The sequence below is a fragment of the Anastrepha ludens genome, chromosome 6, assembly GCF_028408465.1.
Source record: "Anastrepha ludens isolate Willacy chromosome 6, idAnaLude1.1, whole genome shotgun sequence".
In the NCBI taxonomy this organism is placed as follows: domain Eukaryota; kingdom Metazoa; phylum Arthropoda; class Insecta; order Diptera; family Tephritidae; genus Anastrepha; species Anastrepha ludens.
In genome coordinates this window covers 4,739,485-4,764,812 of record NC_071502.1, presented here as the reverse complement: position 1 = coordinate 4,764,812, position 25,328 = coordinate 4,739,485, and the positions used below count along the sequence as shown (strand labels likewise).

Below are 25,328 nucleotides of genomic sequence, written 5' to 3'. Positions count from 1 at the left end.
TATTAGAATTATGTTTACAGACCTCTTTTCATTGCCGGCATCCATTTCATTTTGTTTTTATTTTGATGTTTCTCCATACATTCGTAATAATAATTATCGATAACACAAAAAACACAGGGTTGTGTGTCAAAAAGTATTGTTATTGTGTAGGATTATTTTATAATCTCAGATTTTGGGAGAGATTTTTTGTATGGGAAATGGCGCTTTTTAATTACGGATTTTGAGTTAAACGCGAAAAAGTATATGATCTATTTATACATATGTGAACGTATTATTAGGTAGCGGAAAAACTAAAGCACGAAGTACATCAGTCAAACGGCTTGTGAAATATACCAACAATTATATAAAATAAGGAAATTCCAATAAACAATAGCACAAAGTAACTGAACATGAATTTATTACTTGTAGTAGTTCCAAAACTAAATGTGGAACTCAAAAGATTCAATAAAGCTGTGCTTTGACAGAATAGTTAAAAGTGATTGTATGACTAATGGCAATGTATTCACAAATAGATCGAGACAGATAGGATAGTCTAGAGGGAGTATAAATAAAAAAATAAATTCACAAATAGATCGAGAAATGGGAGCATTAGATGAATACTCAGTTATCCCCAACGATCGTAAGTAAGTATGAAGATAACGTTGAAAGCATTAAATCTTATTCGTTTTAACAAATACAGGCAGCCAATTGCACCATTGATGATTTCGTAAGTGAAAGAAAGGCTTAGGATAGGCGATCGGCGATTCTGAATAGATTTAAGATTTATGAGCAATAGATGAGAGGGATATGACGGTAAGGGTTCACCGAAATTAACATTAGTCAAACATGAGCACTTCAAAGGCTAGTTCAAAGGGCCTTTAATTACCGAAAATTCCTTTAAAATATCTACGTAAAATGAGACTTTTGCTAAAGAAAAGTCATAACCATTGTTTGAAGGCGTCACTTTTCTGTAGTGCATGGGAAGTGAAAAAGTGGGTATGCACATTGTTTGCCAAGCTGATTGACTAGAGTATTTCGCGCTTAAGTTATAAGCAGTCTTCTGCTTCATGCACGGCAAGGTATATTCCAATTGGCACTACTTATCACAGCGGCATCTATGTCTAAGAACAATAATCGTGTAGGTAATTACCATTTGCTTTTGGCGCGTATTCAACACACAGCTGTTAGGTAAACAATTTTTGGTGTTTACTAAACAATTGCTTGAGGAGTTGGTTTCCAAGCTATTTTTTGTTTTTATAGAAATGAATGAGGATTTAATTAAAATTAGGCGTTTTCTGAAGGAACGCTTGCAACGCGACTATACAACATTGCATGGCCATGAAATGGAGCGTGAAAACGTTCGCCAGTTGCTACTACGTACTGCGGAGTTGGGTGAATCAAATTCGCTCTTGCTTATTGGCCCGAGAGGATCTGGTAAAACTACAGTGAGTCTATAGTTGTAAAAAAAAAAATATGTATGAATGAACTACAAGTTAATGTGTAATTTTTGTAGTTAATTAATGCAGTGCTTGCCGACCTTGTGCCTTCCGCCGATTTTCAACAAAATACGATTTTGGTGCACTTAAATGGTAATCTCCATACGGACGACAAATTGGCACTTAAATCCATCACCGTGCAGATGCAACTAGAAAACGCTGCAAATGGTAAAGCATTCGGCTCATTCGCAGAAAATTTAGCTTTTCTTTTGGCATGTCTAAAGTCGGGCAATAAACGGTCGAAAAGTGTTATCTTCATACTAGAGGAGTTCGATCTATTCTGCTCTCATCATAACCAAACCTTATTATACAATTTGTTCGACGTATCACAGTCGGCACAAGCACCGATATGTGTGCTAGGGGCAACATGCCGACTGGATGTCATAGAATTGTTGGAAAAGCGAGTGAAGTCTCGATTTTCGCACAGGTAAAAAACGAACTTTAATCTTTTTTTTATAAAGTGAAATAATTGTTTTCTCTTTCAGACAAATTTTTCTCTTTCCTACTGCTAATACTTTTGAAACATACTTGGACCGTTTCGAAACGTTGCTAAGCATACCCCATGAGAAAGAACTGAAACAGGCAGCGGAACGGGTGTCTCAGTTAAAATTGCTTAATTCAGATGAGCTTACTATTCATCGCAATCACTTCAATCCTGCCAAGTACAAATTTAACAAAAAATATATTGAATCCTGGAATAACAGCATAGCGGTTTTGATAGATGACAACAAATCAGCAGTAGTGGCTGCGTTGCAGACATTTTTCGAAATTGATAAAAGCGAATCATTTTTAAAAGTTCTATTATTTCGTTTGGTAGCACAATTAGATCCGAATTCTCAACCACGAATAACCGCAGAACAGGTGTGTGAAATTATTGCAACCTACACCGTTGATCCGAGGGTAGAATTACTCTGTGGCCTCTCCGTTCTTGAACTATGTCTCGTGATTGCTATTAAACATCATTCCGAAATCTACGACCGTGACCCTTTCAATTTTGAAATTATTTTTGCTCGCTTTGCGAAGTTTGCTAAGGTTTCAACAACTATGCAGGGCATAGAACGCGCCGTTTCGTTGAAGGCATTTGAACGTCTACGCCATATGGAGATGATTTTGCCGATTTCTAGCGTAGTGGGCAAGGTACAAAAAGATTTCGAAATGCATCGCCTAGCATTAACTTATGGGCAAATAAACGATGCCGTACAAAAGTATCAAGCACTGCCCACTGAAGTTGCTCAGTGGGCGCAGAGTTCAATAATTTGATGCGGACCAAATTAATATTATAATTAAGTTATTTTTTAATTCTATTAAAATAAATTGGTTAATTTATTCTTATTCTGATTTTCTATTCCGCTGAGTGTTTACGACCAACACTGGACTTGCTGCATTCGTAACAACAACCGGAGCAATTGACAGGGAGAATGTGGTTGTATTTTGGTAACTTATAATCGTCGAGTTTGAGACCTTTTCTGTAAAACAATCATAAATGTTTTATTTTTTATTTGAATAAGCTTACATGATAATAAAATTATTAGGTAAACTGTAGCAAAGGCTTTCGGCTGGCTGGTGATGTGAGTTTGGTCAGATACAACGGAGTAGATCGGCGTACTTTAGAAATTTATATTTTTTTTATATTATCTTCAGGCGCGTCTTTTAAAAGTAGGAGACGATCCATGCCGTCGAGGTGGTAATGCCTTTGGGAAGCAAGTTATGGGCAGGATACCAGTAGATGATGCGCACTGGCAAGCTTGGCAGAAGGAGCAAGTGTTGGTTATGCTACCCTGTAATAAGTGTGCGCTTGTGATTGGGTGTGCCCAATACAAAGACGTGTGTATGGGGCAATGTGGTTGGTGGGTACCAATGATGGATAGGCAGGTTTTATTCGATTTGGGTCAATGCCCTAATAATGGTGTCTTTAATTCGTCCATTCACGTAGTAACTTTGTTCGCCTCTGTCGATGAATAAGTCTGTTTGTGTCGCTGGATACGATGACTTCGAATATGATTGATGGAACACTTTTTATCTGATTTGGATGATCAAATAATTGATTTTGATGACGCTGTTAGGGTCATAGACTTGTTAATATATGGTGTACACTTTCTTCTGACGTTGGCTGTATAAGCAAAAAAGTACGCGGACGAAATTTAACAAAATCACTTTTTTAGATCTGCACAAATTCGGTGAATGAATTTGAAGAGTTTAATCGGCGTTCCTAAAATACAGCTAACGGTATATTTCCAGATGTTGGAATTAAACAAATTACAACCTATTAAATATTTTGTGGGGTGACTCACACCCCAGAGTGTCTACCGAGGTTTATAAAGTTATTTAGACGACTATAAATTTTGTTGTTGTTGTAGCAGCATAAACATTCCCCACACATTCACGGGTAATGCTGCGGAGTAACAGTCCTTGGTCGGATATAAAGCCGAATCGATCCGATAACGCAGACCTACTGTTTTGGGAACGACCAAAAGTTTCGTAGCTGGTATCGTTATTTTGATTTATGTAGTAATTAATTGCTGCATAAAATGTTGTTAATAAATAAAACAAATAGGGCGGTTTATTTTAAATTTGTGTTGCTATTTATTCCTATTCAAAAATTATGAAAAGAAATATCAATAAAAAAAGTGCGTGTAGCGTAGTACACATAACAGAAGTGAAACTTTCAAGGCAGACAAAGAAAGAGGGAGAGACCCGAGAGAGAATGAGAGAGAGAGAGAGAGAATGAGAGAAAGAATATATATCTAAATAAATTCACAACATTTGTAGAGAATACAAATAGACGAAATTTACAAAAAACGGAGAAGGGTCGACCGGTGTAGGTAAACGCCGGACACAAACCGTGGCAACAACGCGCACTACTCCGATCGTTTATCACCCGCACAAACGCAGCGATTCCAGGATCGCAGCAACGGCACAAATTATCGCAAGGCAATACCAATAAATCCGACGCCAGAATGGATAGCACCGCCGAAATAGTACGCACAAGCACTAGCCAGGAAACGAAAATAAGCGCCAAAAAGTAGGCACCAAAAATATTGGGACCAAAAAACGCCCCAAACAGTAGGCACCAAGGAAATATAACTCCAACGAGTAGGCACTAAAAATATATTTCCTACAAGTTTGCACAACAAACAAACGCCAAAAAGTAGGCTGTGTTATTTCTCACTAGAAATTAGCAACCAAGGACAAACTCAGGAAAAATAGCCTAAAGTGCCTTTTCCTCTACGTTATATCTTTTTTCTCTCTCGCGGAACGAAAATGCATGGCCTTGAAATTTTACTCTCCATTCTCGCTCGTCCATCGACAAAGAAGTTTCACTTCAAAAAATTAGATCGTGGCCAAGTCGCATTCATCAAAGCTGGTGGCACTAGACCAACAACAATGTTTTATACATTTGATTGTCACGTCAGGGTTTTGGAAAATTAGAAAACAACAAATTAATTTGTCTTGTTTCATTCTGTGTTGACAGCCACATGGACTCGGCGAAAGAAAAAAAAAACAAATCAGCTGATTTATCGATACCACCTTTAATAGATTCGTCTTGATCGTGATTTTTTGAAATTCCAAGATTTTTAATGTTTAAATTAAGGCGAATCTATTGGTTGTGTTGGTAAATCAGCAATAAGATTTACAATCTTCGCTCTTTGGTAATACAATAAAACCATAATAAAAATAATATTTCTCACTAAACTGTTTTCGGATTTGTCTTTTTTACTGATATACGATGCCAGTTATAAATTAATCAAAATTCTTTCATTAAATGTAAGTATAAATAGGTCTACATACAATTTCAGGGACGATTACCCCACTGTGCGATGTTGAGAATTTTCTTGGACATGTTCAGAAGTCTTTTAAACCGCTAAAAATCAACGCAATTTTTGAGCCACTTCAAACTTACACTTTACTAAAACTGAATGGGCTAAAAACTGCATACCCAAAAGTTTTGTAAAAAATGTTCCTCAAAATTTAAAGGATTGAACGTTTTTTTAATTGTTAAATTTTTGTGCATTTTATATAAAGCTTAAAACATTGATTTATGATTAAATTTTCTTTATATTTTCTCATACAATGAACTATATTTTTATAAAAAAATTACGAAAACATTGTGCATAAAAATATTGCGAATATTTTAAAAATATGCCTTGATATGTGCGCACAAGTTAAGTTATTAAAAGAAAGATAAATATTTTTTTTTGTTTTTATCGCGATTCCTCCTCAGCAATCAGCCAAATCTCTAAAAACCTATTTTTCGTAAAAAGTGTAGAAATTTACAGTTTTTGCGTGAGGGTAGCTTGATAGTACAGTTCTAGAGCCTAACCTATTCGGTCCGTATTTGAAATGGGGTCTTAAAGTAAAAAATACCATCTGCGCATGTATTATATAAGTTAAATACAGAATATGAAATTCAGTAAAAAAATGACATTGCAAATTGGGTCAACTAAGACTTCTCTACCACCCGCATTTTCCAGCAAACCGATCGATAATGCAAATTCCCTTACAATTTCGGGACCAGCATAGTTTTGTTGCTTAAAAAGAGCGAGATAAGTTTATTCAGACTGAGTATATATTAGGCTACCACAGCGAGCAGCAGCATAGTGCAGTATCGAGCTCACTAGAATGCTTAGCTGGAGTACACGAAAATAGTAAAATAGTTTTCCAACCAGTGTTTTTTCGGTAATTTCGCTTCGCAAAATGCATTCAACTTTGTTGCTAACATTCGGTGTGCTGCTCGTGCTAACTAATCACACAAACCATTGCCAGGGTAATGAAAGTCCGGGATTCTTTCTGAAGATCACTAAAAATGTACCGCGCTTAGGCCGACGTTCGGATAGTTATTTCTTAAAGAATATGAAGGCAATACCGCGCATCGGCCGCCGTGATGATGAGGTAAACGTTTTTAATGAAAATTCCTTATTTATTGCATACTAAATAATTATTTCCTCTTTAAATAATTCAAGACTCTCAGCGCCACCATTTCGCCCTCGCTCTCAAAGCGTTTGGTTCTCAATGCAGCTGCAGCGGCTGCTGCCGCCGAACGTGAGTACAGTTTGGTGCAGCCCGTTACTTCGAACACACTCATCGAACTTTTGAATAAGAATGCAATTGCAACGGATAAAATAAAATTTGTCCATTGGAAGGATTTCGATCATGCGCTGCAAATGGACACCGAATTGTATGGCAAACTTATTTCGTTGGGTCGTAAGCCTGATCAGCGTCTCAAGGAGGATCTGAATGTGGATATGACGAGCGGAATTACGCCACTATTGTCCAATTCCAATAATAACGATTATATATTTTACAACAGAGATGCCGAAGAGATGTATGCACCCAAGTATGGCGGCGATTTTATGCGTTACAATCAGTTGAAGTAGAATAACTGAGGCTAATTGATTGCATTGGAACTTTGTATTTATGTGAACATAAAAAATGTTAATTATTTTTAGTTCGTCCGGCGCGAGCATATCTAGTCGAAGTTAGCATTTTAAATGCTGTAGTAATAAAATTAATAAATAATAGCCTTTATGCACTATAAATATTTTGCTGTATTATTGATTTTGTATTTAATGATTTGTGTATACAGGCTGGTTGAAAAGTATTGAAACTGATACATATTAAGTAGTAGGGGAGTTAAAGCAAGTCGCATTCATTAAAGGTGGTGGCACTAGGCCAACAACAATTCTGTGAAGTTTGATTGTCACGTCAAAGTATAGGAAAATTATATACCAACAAATTAATTCGCCTTGTTTCATACTGAGCTGACAGCCGCAGGGACACGGCGAAGAAAAAGAGCCGGTTGATTAACCTTGGAATCAAAATCATGCCATTTAACACGCCTCTTTCATTTGAACACGCAGAAAATTGTATTTCGATCTGTCAATTAATTCTTCCTTAAAATTTTTGTTTTGGTACTACTGACACAACCTTGTATGAATTCGCCTTGTGGTAATACATTTTTTTAACAGTGGGAAGAGCCAAATATCTGGTAATGCTAAAATTCTTTGTTTTACAAAGTTTATTGTATATATTTTATATGTAACCAATTTCAGACCGCTGGCGCAGCTGATGCGAAAAAAGAAAATCAGTAATGGATCTCAAACGTAAAAGTGTGATTACCTTATATTTGGCTGGAAAATCACTACCAGCGATTGTTCGTGAGCTCGTTAACCTTAAAGTAAATAAAGTTTTTGTTTATCGCACTATTACTCATTACAATGATACTGGTAGCATCACATCAAAAGACTTCAAAGTATCATACTAAACATATGTCCGGCATGTGAAGGCACTAACCATGTTTTCACATTCACATCAAACCCACTCATCTAACATCCCTACCGTAAGATGAGCTAGACGAAGACGACCGGGGATTCACTACACTGACAGGGCAAAGTTACTGCTACAACAACAACAACTTCAAAGTATCGTGAAATGGTTCAAAAAGTGAAGAAGCGACTTGAGCGAAATCTCCGATGAATTGTCAGTGAAATGGCGAAAGAACTGAAAATATCTGAGCTTAGCATACGCCGCATACTGAAAAATGATCTCAAAGTCATGCCTTACAAGATCCAAAAGGCACGTGATCTCACACCAAAGCAGCAACAAGTCAGACTTGAGAGAGCGAAGGAGTTGCTTCGCTTGGCCGAACATTATGTTTTCTGACGAAAGCTTTTGTCAAATTGAGCAATTCGTAAACTCCCAAAACGATAAGGTTTATTTGACCAACCGTTCAGACGAGAATTTGAGTCATCGATTGGCCACCAGGAGGCAGCACCTGCCACAGGTAATGGTTTGGGCCACTGTAATAACAGATAGGCGCTCTCTAATCGTTTTCATCGAGCCTGGCGTCAAGGTAAATATTATCGGAGAAGTATTCTAGGGGCTGCTCTGAAGCCAGATAAATATTTCGGTAGCAGACCATGCACGTTTCAATAGTACTCGGCACCGTTTCACAAAGCTCGAGTGAACGAAGAATGGCTAAAAACTACGTTCCATAGCGTCCACACAATGACTCTCAAATTCACCAGACACGAATCCGATGGACTATTTTCTTTGGCCATTTAATTTTGTATTATTTTCACAAATTTTTTACTTTGAATTGAATAAAAGTAATTTTCCAAACTAAATTTATAGCCTTTTCAATTGGTTACACTTCGAGTGCCGGACCCTGTACTTATATATTCAGAATATGAGCCAAATTGGACCACAAATATGATTTTCAGGTATATCACCTTGATCAAAAAGTTCCCAGAATATATTCAGAAAATTCAAAATAAAAGTTTATTCCTCAAACGTGATATTATCGCCTTCAAAGAACTCCCCATCAACTACAACGCACTTATACCAGTGCTTGATCCAGCTCTCGAAATATTTCTGCAACTCTATTTTCGGTATAGCCATCAGAGCCGTCTTCGATTTTTCCATTACTTCCTTTCACCTTTTTTGGCGAATTGATTCACGTAAACTTCCACCATCGAACTCATAAGCCCACGTTTCGTTTCCCGTTACGATGTATTTGATAAATCTTGTAATCCAAGTATTTGGCGATATTAACGCGGCGCGAATCCAGTTCATTTGGTCACCTCTCTGATGGTTCATTTGCGGTTGATTGATCAAATTTTCTTCCACTTTCTTGATGTTTTCATCCGTTTTCGACGGCACTACGTTGGTCATCCATGATGGACTCACTAACTCTTCTGAAGCATTCATGCCACTCGCAAACGGCAGTTTTCTTTAGAGTATCGTTGCCGAAACACTTTCCCAACATTTCTAAGGTTTTCGAACTATTGAATCCATTTTTAATACTCGTATAATAGAAATTCGTTGTTGCAAACTCAAATACAAAACCGTAGGATTACTCAATACGGCGTAACTTTTGCAAATGTTAAGCAGAGGCGGTACAATTATGGTAGAAAGGTTAATCACAGTTGTGGCAACCTAACAAAAAACACAGAATCCAAATCAGTTGAATTAGAGCGTCACCTGGCGGTTGTCCCGGGAACTTTTTGATCAAGGTGGTAAATTTCGCGAACGGTTTGTGTTTTAGGTGGTTGGCCGAGCTTCTCTTTTGACAATTTTTTTTCGTTAAGGTCTGGATAATTTTCGTCCATATAAAAGGTTTCCGAAAATGTGCTTTACATGGAACAAGGTTCTCAACATCGTATATAAAAACAATTGTTTAAAATTACTAAAATTGCATGAACTATAAAACTGCGTACTTTGAAGCTTTCTAAAGATTCTGATTAAAATGGTGAAAGTTTTGTTTTTGATTTTTTTTATTTGATATATTTTTTTTGAATTTGTACAAGGTTTGGAGTTTTAAATTATATGTTTTTTGTTGCACTACCATGGCATTCTTTCCTTTATCTCCCATTGGGCATAGGGCCTCAATAACACATTTTCACCTGGTCTTGTTTTTGGCTAGCAATTTCAATGCGTTCCACAATTTCCCGCATTCATCTACTTTTTTTGTAGCGATCTTCTCCATGTAGTCTTAGTCGGCCCCTCTTGCGGCTTCCTTAGAGGTTCCACTCAAGAGCTTGTCGACAGACTTTCATTCCATCTTTCACAATTTTATTTGGCTCTCCTAGGCTTCAAGTTGCACTTTTGACGTGATAACGTCTTATAATTCGATTTAACAGGCTGCACGCACGAAAAAATGTGTCGTTACCTTGCTCATTAGTGTTACCTTGCTCATTTGTCGTTACCTTGCTCATTGCCGTTACCTTGCTCATTTGTCGTTACCTTGCTCATTGTCGTTACCTTGAATGAACTGCAAGCGAAAGCGCGGAACGAACGACAAAGCAAACAAAGCAAACGAAAGGCAACGTTCGACATCTTGCTCTCTCCTATTTAAGTGAGCGTATATATGTATGTATATGCGCATATGTATATATATAAATTCACGTATTTGTATTTGCATATGCCTTCTTATTGATTATTATTAATTTGATTTACTTGAAGAATTTAAAATAAAATCAAGTTTGTTAATAATACCTGTTGTTTTAATGTTATTATTATTAATTTTTTTATTATATATGAAGGAAAAAATGTATGGTAATATTTACCATATACCTTATAAGATATGTTGTATACTAATATATGTATATAAACATGCATATACATATACAATTTCGCGCAATTTTCAAAAAGAACAAATCTATATGTAAAGATGCATACAAATCATATGGACATATCAAATATACGAATCTATTCCGTAGGCAAGCAAATGTAAGCTAATGTGCTTGAACTGCAAGCGAGAGCGCGGAACGAACGACAAAGAGCACAATCGGCCCCCGCGTTCGGCAACGTTCGACATCTGGCTCTGTCCTACTTGAGTGAGCATATATATTATATGTATGTATATGCGCATATGTAGGTATATAAATTCACATACAGTGCACTCGCGATAACTCGAACTAATTAAAACAGGCGCTGTTCGATTTATCGAATTTGTTCGACTTATCAATTGAGTGTGCTATGTTAAAAAAACAGTCATCGATATCGATTTTTCGATCGATTGTTGAAAATGGAAGCCAGTAGAAAATTTCTGTAGTATAGTTTCGTTATACGAATTACATTTTGGTCCATTGGCTGGATCAATGGTGTCACATTCGGCGGCATAAACATAGTTAAAATTAAACCATCCTCGGACTTTAATTCCATTTCGTTGGGATGTGATGGGGCATTATCAATTAGAAGAAGAGCCTTCTCAGGTAGTCCCCATCTTTCAAATTTTTTCTTACCTAAATATTAAAGTCATTTAACTTGGTTAAAAAAATTGTTTTAATGAATTTGGATTTTACCTGCGGCACGAACGAATTATGAAACCAGTCTTTGAAAATCGCCGAAGTCATCCAGGCTGATTTGGAATTTTTGTACTCCACCGGACAGTTAAAATTTTTGAAAACACGAGGATTTCTTGCTTTGTCAATAACGAGAAGTTTAAGCTTATGGTTGTAGCGTTAGTGCAAGCCATAAATTGCCTTATCTTTCTTTTTTATAAGACTTATGGTGGACTTGGCTACCCCATATTCCTTCGCTAGAGAAGTAACACTACGTCCACGTTTAATTTTGTTAAGGACTTCAGCCCTCTCTTTTAATGTTAAACACTTCAACCTTTTACGATCCATTACTCACGTGCACTGATATCCTACAAATGACAAATTTAAAGCAATTTGGTCAATGCAAGATGTTGTTCCCAGAAAACTAACGGGATATTAACGCCGAAATATTCATATGGACAATACACTAGTATACATATAATTTATATACATATACTTTTACATATGTATCTATGTACAAAATGTACATGTTTGAAAAGAATGTGTGTACAAATAAATTTGTTTTTTTGTTCGAGTTATAGCGCTTTTTTATTGTTCGAGTTACAAAGAAGTCAATAGGAGAAAAAATGTGTTCGAGTTAGCACGTCGTTCGACTTAGCGGCTATTCGAGTTACCGCGAGTGCACTGTACTTGTATTTGCATATGCCTTCTTCCTGTGTGCATGGTAATGAACCATTTCTCTGTTGAGAATAGGACGATGATAGAAAAAGTAGGAAATGAAAGGGAGTGTTTCGAGTGTAAAGTGTCTTGAAAAGGGCAAATCGATGATGGTGCCTCTTAGTGTTGTTGACTTATCAACGTCCGATGCACAATCGAAATTGAAGATATCTTTCATGAATTTGATAAATGTTTCGTCATTTTTCACGTTTGTGTAAATGTAACTTGACCTATTCCACTGCAATTCCATTTATCTCCTCCTCTATATCCATACAAAATATCTATCAAACAAATAAAATTAAAATTTTGTTTTGAAAATTGCAACCATTCCATCAATATTTTCTTATGACGTTGTCACGTTAAACTATCGTCAGTAAACCGACTTTACAGGCAACCTCTTTTACGTAACTTATGGGTGATGATGACGCTTGGCCACCCCACCTTGAAAATGCACCGGAGACATCTGTTTAAAAACTTTGAATTTTTCTGGTTAAATGGTCGGTTACAAGCCAGGTCTCTCATCCATAGAGCAGTACTGAGATAGCATTTGATTTGTTGCTTTATTTATTCCGCACTATTCTCAGCAGATATTACACTGCCTAGGTAGGTAAAATCAGCGACTAATTTCATTGCCATAAAGCATAAAATTGTTGTTGTTGTTGTTGTTGTTGTATCAGCAAAAACATTCCCCATACATGCTGGAGTGACAGTGCTTGGCCGGATATATAGTAAACCCTGGTGGTTCCGGCAACGTAGAACCGACTGTCGGGAGAGCGAGCATAAAATTGTTGTTATTTTTGGTGTTCATTTAATTGATTTCGCGTTCGAAAGCACTATACTTTCATCAAAAAAAGAATTAAATACAAATAAATTTGTTAAAACTTGGAAATCGCACCGCTCCTATTATTTTGAGGTGTAAATGCACTCAGAAGTTCCTACGCCTCTTTTCGAAAATACTTTCTCTATCACTTTGATGTCTTATATGCTAAGTAGTGATAGAACCGACAACCTGCTAAAATTCTCCTCAATCTATGCAATTGACTTACAAATTCCTTTGGATACACCATTTTACCTTGCAGTCACAGCAAACTGCTTACGATCGCATACATAGTTCCAAATTTGTAGCTAACGGCTCGGCATTCAAAAAAACAAGATAAATAGAAAATGTGGAGTTATGCCTAATATAAACTATTTTATACTCGTGTGACTCAGCAAACGTCAGAGCTCAACCGCTAAGCCAATCAAACGAAAGCAAATATAATACATATAAAAAGCCTAGTACCTCAAAGCGATTGCAAAAAAAGAAAACAACAAAAATGAATAAATAACGAAAGACTCAAGAAAGAAACACGCCGGGTATAAAATTATGCACATAACTACTAGCAGTGCACTGCACAGCGGTAGACTTTGACATTTACCCAGTGACATATCAGTACAAATAACAAATCAGCCAATCATATAAGTATAATATAACTTTTCATCTAGTTTAAATTGCGCATAATTATGGATCTAATTAATTAGTGTATAAATTAAAATTAATTATAATATTTATGTAGCTTTGTTTCAAGAAGAATGTCATAAAAACTGCAAGCAACACATGCACGTAAGCACACATACACTTTTACATTCTTACATCCATACACATGCACATGAATATATTCATACAAATGTTGCGTTTTTGGCGAGTCATGGCAGTAGCTTACCTCTACAGCAGGTTTACAGGCATTCAACTGCCATTTGTCAGTACGAAAGAAAGGGGTATCCACTACCACAACCAACTTATGCTAATACACAGTGACATTGCACATTTTAATTGCACACATTTGCTGCGCATTTAGCAGCAGCCGTACTAAGTATGCATTTGCTACTTAGTAGCAACCGACGTAGTTCGAGTGCCATTGCAGTAGGAAATGGCAATGCCAGTAACGAACAATGTTCACAGCATTCCAATGTAATTAACAAGTCTTCCATGCCTGCACTGACAGTAGTTGAGTGCGCCTGCTGGTGGTTAGCATTAGAAGTTGTTGTTGTTGAAAAAGGTGAGAAGTAATAGAAAAGTTTGTTGTGCTGCAGTGCTGTTCTGATGAGCGGTGCTGTCAAAATGCGCTGGCGTGCGGTGTCATGTTAATTCCATTTTTATCACATCATGAATTGTTCATTTATCATTTCACTGCAGATCTGCAGATAAGCGCAATTTTTCTTACTCTCTTCACACCACAAACAAATACATATATGTATGTATGTATATATGTATAAGTATATTAAAAACCAAGTGTTTTTGTGTGCAGTACCTGCTTGTCTGTTTTCTTGCTTGTCACTTTATTTGTGTCATTATTTGTTGTTGAGTTGTTTACTTATTGAATGAAGTTGCTCAAATGCTCATAGTTCTTAGTTGGTGATTTATGACTCTGATACGTGCAGTTCTCACGAGCAATTAGCACAGTTTAGTTCTGATTATGGCGCATTTGATTGCCTTTGGTAAGCAGTTCTTTGTGCTTTATGTCTCTATTCAGTGTGAACATAATGAAATTGTTATTGACACTCCCTAGAAAACTTGCTATAGGCGAGAAACTTTCCTATCTCCTCCGAGTGTACAAGTCAAGTGAAATTAAGTCAAGGCCAACATTTTGCATTAAGTGACTTTGTATTCAGGTGAATATTGTATATTAGATCATGGAGCCCATATCTTCGGAATCGTGCGATTTGTTAAAATGAAATACTAAAAGCGGTGGTCGAGAAAGAGTAGTAATAACTCACGGTTGAGAGAATATAGAATTTCTGTGAGTATGACATAAACAGTTGTAGAGCTGACGTAGTTGTAAAGTTTTAACATCTTTTTTTTTGGAAATTGGATAGTATAATAAATAATAATTGAAAGCTTGGTCTGTGCTTAGACACAGACGTTGGAACAGCCTGGCGTTATGTGGATTTTCATCCCGCCATTAGATAAAAGAAAAAAAAAGGTTTTCCAAAATGCAGCATTAACATAAAATGGAAACAACAAGGAAAATTTTAAGGAGGGAATCTTTGTCGATGACTTGGATTTTACCAAATATTTGACAGCTTGGACTTATTTACGAATGGTAAAGCTAGGTTTCTTGGCGATGAGAAATGCACAAAGTGCAAAGGTATAATTATTGTTTCTTAGATATAAAATCAGTGTTATCTTTTGCAGGGTAAAATTGACATGCAAGACATGAAGCATCTGAGTTTCTTCCCTGAGAATTTTGGAGTTTACGTGATGAATATAGTGAAAGAAAGCAAATTAAATAAGAAAATTTAGATTTAAAAAATTAAACATTTTTTACACTAACCGGAATAATTTTTGCATTTATGTACCAGGTGCGCATCTAAGTTCTCGCTGTTTTTTTTATGAAAATACACCTTTATTCTGAAAAAATGGTTACAAGTGAATCATTGAAAGTATTGCCCATCGCTGGCTACCACTTTTCCCCATCTTTCTGGTAGATCTCGTATACCGGCGCGGTATAACTGTTCATCCTTTGAGGCTATCCACGGATCAAGCCATTTTTTGATGTCTTCAAATGAAAGGAACTGCTGGTCAGCTAGACGATGTGCCATCGGTCGGAACAGGTGATAATCGGACGGCGCAATATCTGGAGAATATGGCAGGTGGGGTAAGATTTCCATTTCAGTGTTTCCAGGTAGGTTTTAACGGATTTGGCAACGTGAGGCCGAGCGTTGTCATGCGCTAGAATCACTTTTTCATACATCTCCGCGTATTGCGGCCGCTTCTCGTGCAGTGCTCGGCTCAATCGCATCAATTGAAGTCGATACCGATCCCCAGTGATGGTTTCGCTTGGCTCTAGCAGTTCATAGTAAATAACACCAAGTTGGCCCCACCAAATACATAGCATAACCTTCGCAGCGTGAATATTCGGCCGAGGTGACGACGTAGAAGCATGACCGGGCAGCCCCTATGACTTTCTTTTCTTTGGATTGCTATAGGGAATCCATTGCTCATCAGCCGTCACGATGCGATAAAGAAAACCCTTCCTCTTTTGCCGCTGGAGCAGTTGTTCACTGGCGAAAAAACGATGTTGAGAGAATTTAATTAAAAACAAATTATAAAGAGGTTTAAACGCTTTATTTAAGAAATATTACAAACGTTGTCAAAAATAGCTGCAGCAGCATGTCCGTTCACGAAAAGTTAAAGAAGAGATCGAAAAATGAGGGTGCGCAAAATATGTGAAGAAGCGAAATGTCAAAGTAACGGGGTTGCCATATTAGCATTTTATTAGCATGACCAACTTTGCATTCAGTCGTAACAACGATGTTCAACATCCCTTGGTTTTAACTCATAAGGAACCCAAGCCCCTATTTCTGAATCATTTCCAAAGCATGCAATTGCTTGGAAATGGATTGGCGGGTAACTCCTAATACTGAAGCAAGCTCTTCTTGTCTTTGACACGGATCCTCATTGGGCAATGCCTCCAATTCAGCGTCTTCGAAGGTTTTTGGCCTTCCTTCACGCGGACGGTCGTCAACATTAAAATCACCGTCTTTGAAGCGACAGAACCAATCTCGGCACGTTGTTTCACTTAACACATTGACTGCCAAGGCACTTTCAGCAAATAAGATGCTCTGGGGCCACAGCATTTTTTTTTTTAAATCTCATCAGAGACATCAAAATCGGAATTTAGGGTAGTGCTGGTAATATTTTCTGCTTAGAAACAGGCAGTTTTTAAGTAATTAGTATGTCACACACATATGTTCAACGTGGCGCCTACCGACTTTTTTTTAACTCAGGGCCATGGCGGACATATATGCACGACAAAAACATTGGCTAAACATCAAAATACATCGTCGTCATACAAGCTCTACTTCGTTTTGCAAAAACAAAACAATTGGGAGTATGTTGTTTTTGCAAACAAACACCAAACAACGTTATATGACGACAATGTATTTTGATATTTGAATCCGTTATTTTTGCAAACAGAAACAAGTCAAAGCTTATTACATGCTCAGTAAACAAGAAGACTTGATCGGGTTATATTGGTTGATAATATTTGTGTTACGGAATGTCGAAATGAAAATTTTTATCAGATACTGAGTTAGAAAAAATACTCGCAATTCCAGAAAGTGAAGAAGATGAAGATTATAGCTCTGATGACTCTGTAAAGGATCCTGTGTATAATCCTACTGCATACTCTTCGGAAAGTGAAGAAGATGAGGAAGTCATAAATAATATAGAATAAGTTCTTGCAAGCCTAGCACTAGAAGAGAATAGGAAAGAAAGCGGTAAAGAAGAAGAAAATCGGGTCGCATGTAAACCCCAAATTATAAATGCTGTCTGGTCTGAATACGAAGGTCGTCATAAAACATTTACTTTTTCGTGAAAATCAGGCCTACAAGTAGATGTCCCACAAAGTGTCACCCCATTAGATGTTTTTCGTTTGTTTATTGACGATGAAATAATCAACCTCATCGTATTAGAAACAAATAGATACGCTGAATGCCGGGGAACCGTTTTGAGTTAATACTAGCAAATATACACTTCGCCAACAATTAAACCATTCCAAAAGGGGATAGGACTGGAAAAGTTCAACCACTTATAGATATGTTGCAAAAAAAAAATACCAAGAAACTTTATACCCAGCTGAGGATTTTGTAATTGATGAGACTCTTGTGCCTTGGAGGGGTCGCTTAGTATTTCGACAGTATATTCCAAACAAAGCCCATAAGTCTGGCATAAAATTATTCAAGCTGTGTTCTACAGAAGGATATACATGGGCACGTAAGATTTACTCAGGAAAGTCAGAGGTTTACGCAAGACAAATAAAACTAAGTGCAAGTAATACAAAATTACGTCGAACATGTACTTTATGTTATTCCAGAATAAAACAAATGTAAGGAAGGGAGATCGCCAAAAAGAAGGCTAAAAGAGTATACACGTATTGCCCAGATTGTCCCCAAGAGCCATTCATGTGTTTAGAATTTTTTGGGAACCACCACAAACAAGTTTTTGTTACTGCAATAAAATGATTTTAATTTTTTTTTTCAAAACCAATTATTTCCAATCTTTTTTTTGAGCTGCGCCGAAGCCACTATAACAGAAATTTCATGGGAAGCCATATATTTTATTATTGCAATAAAATCATATTTATCGTCAATCGTTGCTGTGTGACATGGCGAGAGAGAATAATAGTCGTGTCGGACATATGTGTCCGACGTGGCGTAAACCGCATAGTACAGTGTCACACATATATGGCCGACGTGGCAGTCAATGTGTTAAAGTAGCATCTCCATAAACTTTTTGTAGCTCTCGATACGCTTCAGCCACCGTTTTTTTTCGAATGAAAGAAGAAAATCAACACTTCCCGCAAATGACGATTATTCGGCACAAAATCAGACATTTTCACAAAACCAAAAGTATGTGATACCAAAACAAAATCACTAATGTGACGAGGCAGTTTGTTTATCATATGTCTAAGCTTGGTTTATGACGTTAAGGTTATGTTAGAATCGACTAGCACGCACTGCTGGCGGCATTTCTTGATAGACAGCGAGAACTTAGTGGCGCACATAATATTTGTGAGGTTTTGAAGTTTATTTTATATTTTGTAAATAAAAAAGAATACAATTTTAAATAAATTTGTGTTATTTATAAAATAAAAAAAATTGTAGTATTTATAAAATTTTAAACAAATTTGTATTATCCCTCTTTGAATTTTGAAGTGATCATATCTGGATCTGGATATCAAATTTCATATCTGAATTTTTGCTGCCCTTTAAATGATATTCAAAAATCAGTTTTGAGTTGCCCACTTATCAAACTTTACTATACTCGTACTTAGGTATGGCCAATGCAAAAATTAGTATTTCTATTCTCATGTGAGTTATTTTTATATCTATTATATAATCTTTTCATTAATATCTAAATTTTTTTCTAGATACATATGCTAGATTTAACAAATGAATGAAAAATTAAATTTGGAAAGTCGTTTTCTTATATATTTCTTACAATTACTATGAACATTTTTTTATTTTTGTAAATATAATATCTTGAAAACGTGAAAAATGAAGATTAACGAAAGATGGAAAATTTAATTTTCTTTGAATCGATAATATCAGCTATTTAGATCGCCTAACGGGTCATACTAATAAGTAATGATACAGCATGCGCTAACATAAATCTCCTGAAATCAAGATCTTTCTCACATAGGTGCAAATTTATAAATCGATCATTCGACCCGTGTTGACCTACGGCGCAGAAACTTGGAGAATGAATCTTGCAGACTAGGAACGCCTAAAGATGGCGAGTACTGAATCAGGCACTATAAGGAGCTGTCAAGTCTCTGCACTGGCAGGGATATTGCAAGTTTTATCAAGTCGCAACGCATCAGACGGGTGGATGACGGTAGGCCACAAAAACTTCTGCTGCGCTACAATGTTTTATTCTCAAGACCCCGTGGCCGTCCGAAAACAACTTGGCTGTATAACGTCACCGAGGACCGAGGAAAAAATTAGACGCCAAAACTGGAAATATCTAGCGCTGGATCATATTGAATGGAGGAGGATTGCTGAGGCAGTTGAAGTCCACACCGTGCTGATGATGATGAACGGATCACACAGCTATTAAAAATGTGTACGGTCCAACTTTTTACCTTTAAGGGGAAACGCCACTGTGAAAATTCAAACAAATCGATTTTTTTTGCATAAATTGTTAGTATAACTACTCAAGAAATTGTGGTAAAAATTTTAAAGTGAAATTCGCTTTATTCCCGATTCTATGTGTACTTAAGCCCGTCGGATCGGCCCCGTAGCGCTTACGATACGAGGCTTATTTCAGACGCGTATTTCTCGAAACGACTTTTTTTGATACGGTGGCAACGATCTCGAAGACTAATGAACCGATTTTAATTATCTTTTTTTTTTAATTTTTGTTATCGCATTAGATATCGTTGTAAGTAGCCGATTTTCAAAATTTTGAAAATAACTATTTTTTGGGCTTGTTGAAAATAAAAAAAATGGGGGAAAACACACATCGAAATTCAAATCACCACCATTTTGTCAAAAAAAAAACGGCTACGTAGAAGGATAGCCACTATTGTGTAGATTAATAAAATTTTTGGTTTTTTGGTTTTGATTATTCATTGTTGTATCGCTGCCACCAGATGACGTCATTTTTTTTTATCTCGTTACGTTTATATACATAAATTTGTCAATTTTCAATATTTTTTAATACAAATTTACAGCAACATAGTTTAATACATATATAATAAATTGCCTTTTGTCCGATCCTCGAATAATCATTCTTACTTACGAAAAAAAATTTCCAAAAATCGACTATTTTTTTATCTCCACAGTGGCGTTCCCCCTTAATCCAAAACCTTTACTTGGCGACACCTCGAAAACTAAATGACTGAGAAAAAAAAATTATGTGGATTTTCGGACTCGGCGACCGAATTTCCATGGAAATTTGGTAGTTATTTGTAAATGCTGCATTGGTGAAGCGAGAGCAAATGGCATACCTGGAGTCAAACTGTTGGTCTTTTGATAAACACAAACGGTAGACATGACCTCACCGAAAGTGCACCGGCTACTCTCATTTCTCATTGACCCGCTCTCTCTCTCTCCCTTAGCTTTACAGTCTGTGGTGGACCGTAGCTTTATCAACAATCCTACTCCTCCAATTCAGTCTCTCTCTTGCCTTATTTCTCCAATTACGAACGTTCATCGCTTTTAAGTCTGCTTCTTCGTCATCAGGCCATCTCTTTCTTGGTCGGCCTCTCTTTTTTCCTCCAATTGGGCGGAAAATAAACACCATTTTTTGCATTCTTTCGGTAATTTCTCGCTTTGGAAAGCGATGACGTGTGTCAAGCGACCAATTCAACATAACCCGCCAATAAAACAGCAAAATGGTATTCACATTTGGGCTAAAAGCGATGCAGAAAAAGCTGACGTATTTGCCAACCACCTGCAGAAAATCTTTCAACCGCACCGAAAAACAATAAATTTCACTCCGCCATCAACTGTACAAGAGTTCGTTAAAATGAAGCATTTCACTATATATGAAGTTGCTACCGAAATTTCCAATTTAAAATTAAGGAAGAGTCCAGGGTTCGACTTAATAACCGCCGAAGTTTTGAGAAATATATCAACTAAGGCGCTAATGAAATTGACTTTTATAATGAATGCATGCCTAGATTGGAAATATATACCATTTCAATGGAAAGTATCCGAAATAGTAATGATACCTAAACCAGGCAAAAATCCGAATGAAGTGACATCTTACCGGCCAATCGCTCTGCTTCCAGTAATGGGTAAACTATTCGAAAAGCTGTTCTCCAAACGCTTAAAATCTATAATTGCATGTAGAAACATCATACCCTCACATCAGTTTGGCTTCCGGGAAAAACACTCTACCGTCGAACAAATACACAGGATAACACATACAATAGAAGACGCGCTAGAGAGTAATAAAGTCTGCTCAGCAATATTCCTTGACGTTGCCCAGGCATTTGATTAAGTATGGCTCGAAGGACCACTTTGTAAATTAAAAGTCATTCTTCCGTTGCAGTTCACTGACATTTTGGAATCGTATATAACAAATAGGTACTTTAGAGTAAAGCAAAAGCAGTCATATTCGGAAATAAAACAAATATTGGCCGGAGTACCACAAGTCAGCATACTCGGCCCAGTACTGTACCTACTCTATACCAGACCTGCCAGTACCGAAAATGTGCAAAGTAGTTACATTCGCTGACGATACATGCATCTTAGCTGTTGGATCAACTGAAAACGAATCCATCCAGAAACTGCAGAAGTCCATTGACGAAGTAGTCACATGGACTGAAAATTGGAACATAAAGCTAAATGAAACCAAATCAGTTCACGTGGATTTTACTAATAAAAAAATTATCTACAAACCAGTTCATATTTTGTCAGCAATAGTGCCAAATGCTAATAGTGCAAAGTATCTAGGCATGACTTTAGATGTAAAGCTCAAGTGGAAAGAGCACGTGAAAATCAAAGCTGCTGAGCTGAATCTAAAGACGCAAAAACTCCAATGGCTAATTGGCAGAAACTCTGAGCTATCAACTCAAAATAAACTCCTCATTTACAACCAAGTGCTAAAGCCGGTGTGGACCTATGGTCTCCAATTATGGGGATGAACTGCAAAGACCAACATCGACATTATACAGTGTCTCCAAAATAGAGTAATCAGGGGAATCGTTAAAGCTCCCTGGTATGTGCGTAATGAAGATCTGCACAAGGATTTAAATTTATAAACCGTCTCAGACACAGCCAATCTCTGTGCAGTTAAGCATGCTGAAAAGTTAAAAAAACACATTAACGCAGAAGCTTCCGTACTAAGCGATGAAGCAACTGTAAAAAGAAGATTAAAAAGAAAAAAACCTCAAGACTTAGTTGTCAATATTGTTTAAGCTACACTTAAAATTGTGAAATGAAAATTACTTATTAGTTTTATACTAGGTGTAATCTTTATGGAATGTAAATAAAAATTTATAACATTTCAATAAAAAAAAAAAAAAAAATCTTTCGTTGGACATTCTTATGATGTGGCCAATCCATCTAATCCGCTGCGCATTAATAAAACGTATTACATTTTCACCACCAATAAGGTTTTCAATTTCGTTGTTGCAACGGATGCGATACGTGCTGCTTTCAAGCCGAATAGGACCGTTGGTGGCATAATTTTATGCAAAGATATTTCCCATCATGAATATTACACATACCTTCTTAATTGAATTATAAATACAATTTCGCCAAAAATCTTGACCACTTGCGCGAAGCCACCTAGCAGTTCAGCATGCAACCCAAACGTGTAGGAGTAAACTTGAAAACAAATTACTGAAATCCATTCAGTAGTTTTCAGCTATTTACATAAAGGCATGTATGTATGGTCCCTTAACCAACAGTAGCTACAAGCCGCATGATAATTATAATTAACATCGGCTCACATTAATAGTATTAAAAATTCAACTTAAACCCACCGACACCAAAGCATCCACACCATTTTCGACAGTTGATTCGCATTGCTTTTTAAAAATTAAAAATGTGTCCAAAATTACCTGTACTAAAACTCAAAGTGCTGTTAAAGCGTAATTAGGTGTAAACATTAGTATGTAAAAATAGAGGCATGCAAGGGGCACGCGATTTTAGTAGACATCTGTTGATCAGCGAAATAATAATTTGGTACTTCTGTTGTACAACAAATTCTTTATTTATTCTGCTGAGTCATAAATATGTAATTTTTCATAGTCGATTGCATTGTCGATTTAATGTTTTTGCAGGAGTTGAAATGTTCGTAAACTGTGAAAAGTGTGCCAGTCGAAGGCGACGATGTCACGCTGTGCTTCTCATAAATTCCAAGTTCTTTTCCAACTGCGTCTGCTCGTATACCTACTTGGGCGATTACCTCTCGACGCTTGCTGTCAATATTTTGATGCATTGAAATTTTCAAGTGTTTGCGTTGCTGTGATTTTAATCCTTTTTCTACTCGGAGGGGCGTTTATATGCACGCTGTGCGTTTTCATGGAAAATCAAGGTGTGGGAAACGGTATTCCAAATGAGTGCCGTGATATTGAAAATGGCAATGCAATAACTCCGAAATTATGGTTGTAATAGTGTTAGGAAAATTATTTTCAAGTGACTAAAACTGTTTGGACAATAGGAGTTGAAGTGACAAGAAATGGAATAAAATTAAGGTTGGCAAAAAAGTGGCAAAGTGCGTGAAAAACTTTTATATTTGATTTTCGGTAAATGTTTTTTAGGATTCTTTCTATTTATATACTCGTATTTAAAGAATTTAAAGATCTCTGCTTTATCTTTAAGGGGACATATACCTGTAAATGGCCACATTTTCCCTAATTTTCATTAAAAATAAAATGAAGAAGTCAATATATTTTTTTTCAAAATTGGCAAACAGTTTATTTATACATTAAAATAATATTACATATTTTCTTTTTATTTTAATCATTTAAAATGGCGGATGTACACTCAATTCTTCCAGTAAAGTCGCAGCGGGCTTCTCAATCGGCGGGCATTGTAGCATAGGCGTCATTGATCTGAATACAAAAAACCAACAATTTTTTTGTTTATTGATGTCATAATTTATATATGAATTAAACAAAAATGAAAAAAATATCGCGGAATAAAATGCTTCAAAAAAATGCATTTTGGGGCGAATTTTCCTGCTATTTTTGCGTCGAAAAAATTATTTTTTCGAAAAATTTTCGAAAACTTGTAAACTTGCATAAAAAGTAATATCATAAAAAAGATTGGTGCAAAATTCCAGGGAGATCGGTCAATAACTTTTCGAGTTATCGTGTACGCCAATATAGTTTTGACAAAAACGCGTCTAAAGTTTGAATACATGAAAATTCAATGATTTTTGTGACTTACCGATTAATCAGCAATTCTAGCGCCATATAATTGTCCTTCTGAAGCCTCGTAGAACTCATTCTGTTAGTTGCAGTTGACGTGCTTTACGAGTTTCTTTCGTGGCTAATGAGCTGAGCCGATTTTCTTGAATTACCGTCTCTTCATCCAGTTTTTCGGCGTAAGAATTACATTGTCGGCCAATTATTATATTTGAGGAGTTCATTGTTTCTAAAATCGATGTATATCCTTCATTGAATAATCCAGCAGCAATATATGAGACCATTTCAATAATTTTTGACCCCGAATGTAGGTGTTTTGGAGCGAGATGCCAAACGGTAGAGTTGAAACTCTCATTTGCGTTTTGCGTGTGACCACCCAAAACATCTTTCTTGCAATTCATCTCGTGATAAATCTAAAAATACTGGCTCTACGCGCTGCTGAATATCTGGAGGTAGTGGTGCTGGGGGATTAAAATTTTCTCCAGAGGCTTTAGCTTTTTGCCATTTGCACCAGCTGTCAGGACCAGGAGGACACTAATCATGGCTTGGCTTGTCATCCGTGGAGCACAAATGATAATAGGTGGTCATTAGAGCCTTTTCATATTCTCGACGCTGTCAACATTTCTACGAATAGCTAACCCGTAGTATACTGATAATTTGTTGATGAGAGCTTGAGTGAGTTTGCCTCTTCCTCCGAGTTTTCTATCTTTTGTGACTTTTGGAAGGCGGGTACCCATTCTCTTTTGCACGTGGAAAATAGACTCACACTTTTCACTACCGGAAAATCGTCTCCATACGGATTTACATCGAGAATACCTTTAAATGTTTTTGAATCTCCATCTCCTATATAATTACCGTATTTCACGCCATACAATTCTTCTGATCTCAAAAACATTTCTTTGATTGATTCGACTTCCATTCCACCCGCAGAGCCCTGGTGATTCCCTTGGCATTCTGGCACGTGTTCTTCATACCATGCATTA

At 36.6% G+C, this 25,328-nt stretch overlaps 2 protein-coding genes and 1 long non-coding RNA gene across 4 annotated transcripts; all 3 read left to right on the top strand.

Annotated features, from left to right (window-relative positions):
- Nucleotides 1–1,107: 1,107 nt before the first annotated feature.
- On the top strand, nt 1,108–2,807 carry LOC128867706 (origin recognition complex subunit 4). 2 transcript variants are annotated; one of them, XM_054109157.1, is made up of 4 exons: nt 1,108–1,167; nt 1,240–1,424; nt 1,493–1,902; nt 1,961–2,807. In XM_054109157.1, exons 2-4 carry the CDS (start codon nt 1,242–1,244, stop codon nt 2,733–2,735), a joined length of 1,368 nt encoding a protein of 455 aa, XP_053965132.1. In that variant the 5' UTR covers nt 1,108–1,167; nt 1,240–1,241; the 3' UTR covers nt 2,736–2,807. The 2 variants fall into 2 exon arrangements, with proteins under 2 accessions (XP_053965132.1, XP_053965131.1); XM_054109156.1 differs by having other exon boundaries at nt 1,127–1,424.
- Nucleotides 2,808–6,007: 3,200 nt separating this feature from the next.
- On the top strand, nt 6,008–7,000 carry LOC128868055 (uncharacterized). The gene is made up of 2 exons (XM_054109784.1): nt 6,008–6,365; nt 6,437–7,000. The coding sequence occupies exons 1-2, from the start codon at nt 6,171–6,173 to the stop codon at nt 6,848–6,850; spliced, it is 609 nt and encodes a 202-aa protein (XP_053965759.1). The 5' UTR covers nt 6,008–6,170; the 3' UTR covers nt 6,851–7,000.
- A 7,163-nt stretch (nt 7,001–14,163) lies between these two features.
- Nucleotides 14,164–15,447, top strand: LOC128867528 (uncharacterized). Its single transcript, XR_008454992.1, has 4 exons — nt 14,164–14,452; nt 14,524–14,754; nt 14,831–15,057; nt 15,150–15,447. It is a non-coding gene; the product is annotated as an uncharacterized LOC128867528 (long non-coding RNA).
- The last annotated feature ends 9,881 nt before the right edge of the window (nt 15,448–25,328 follow it).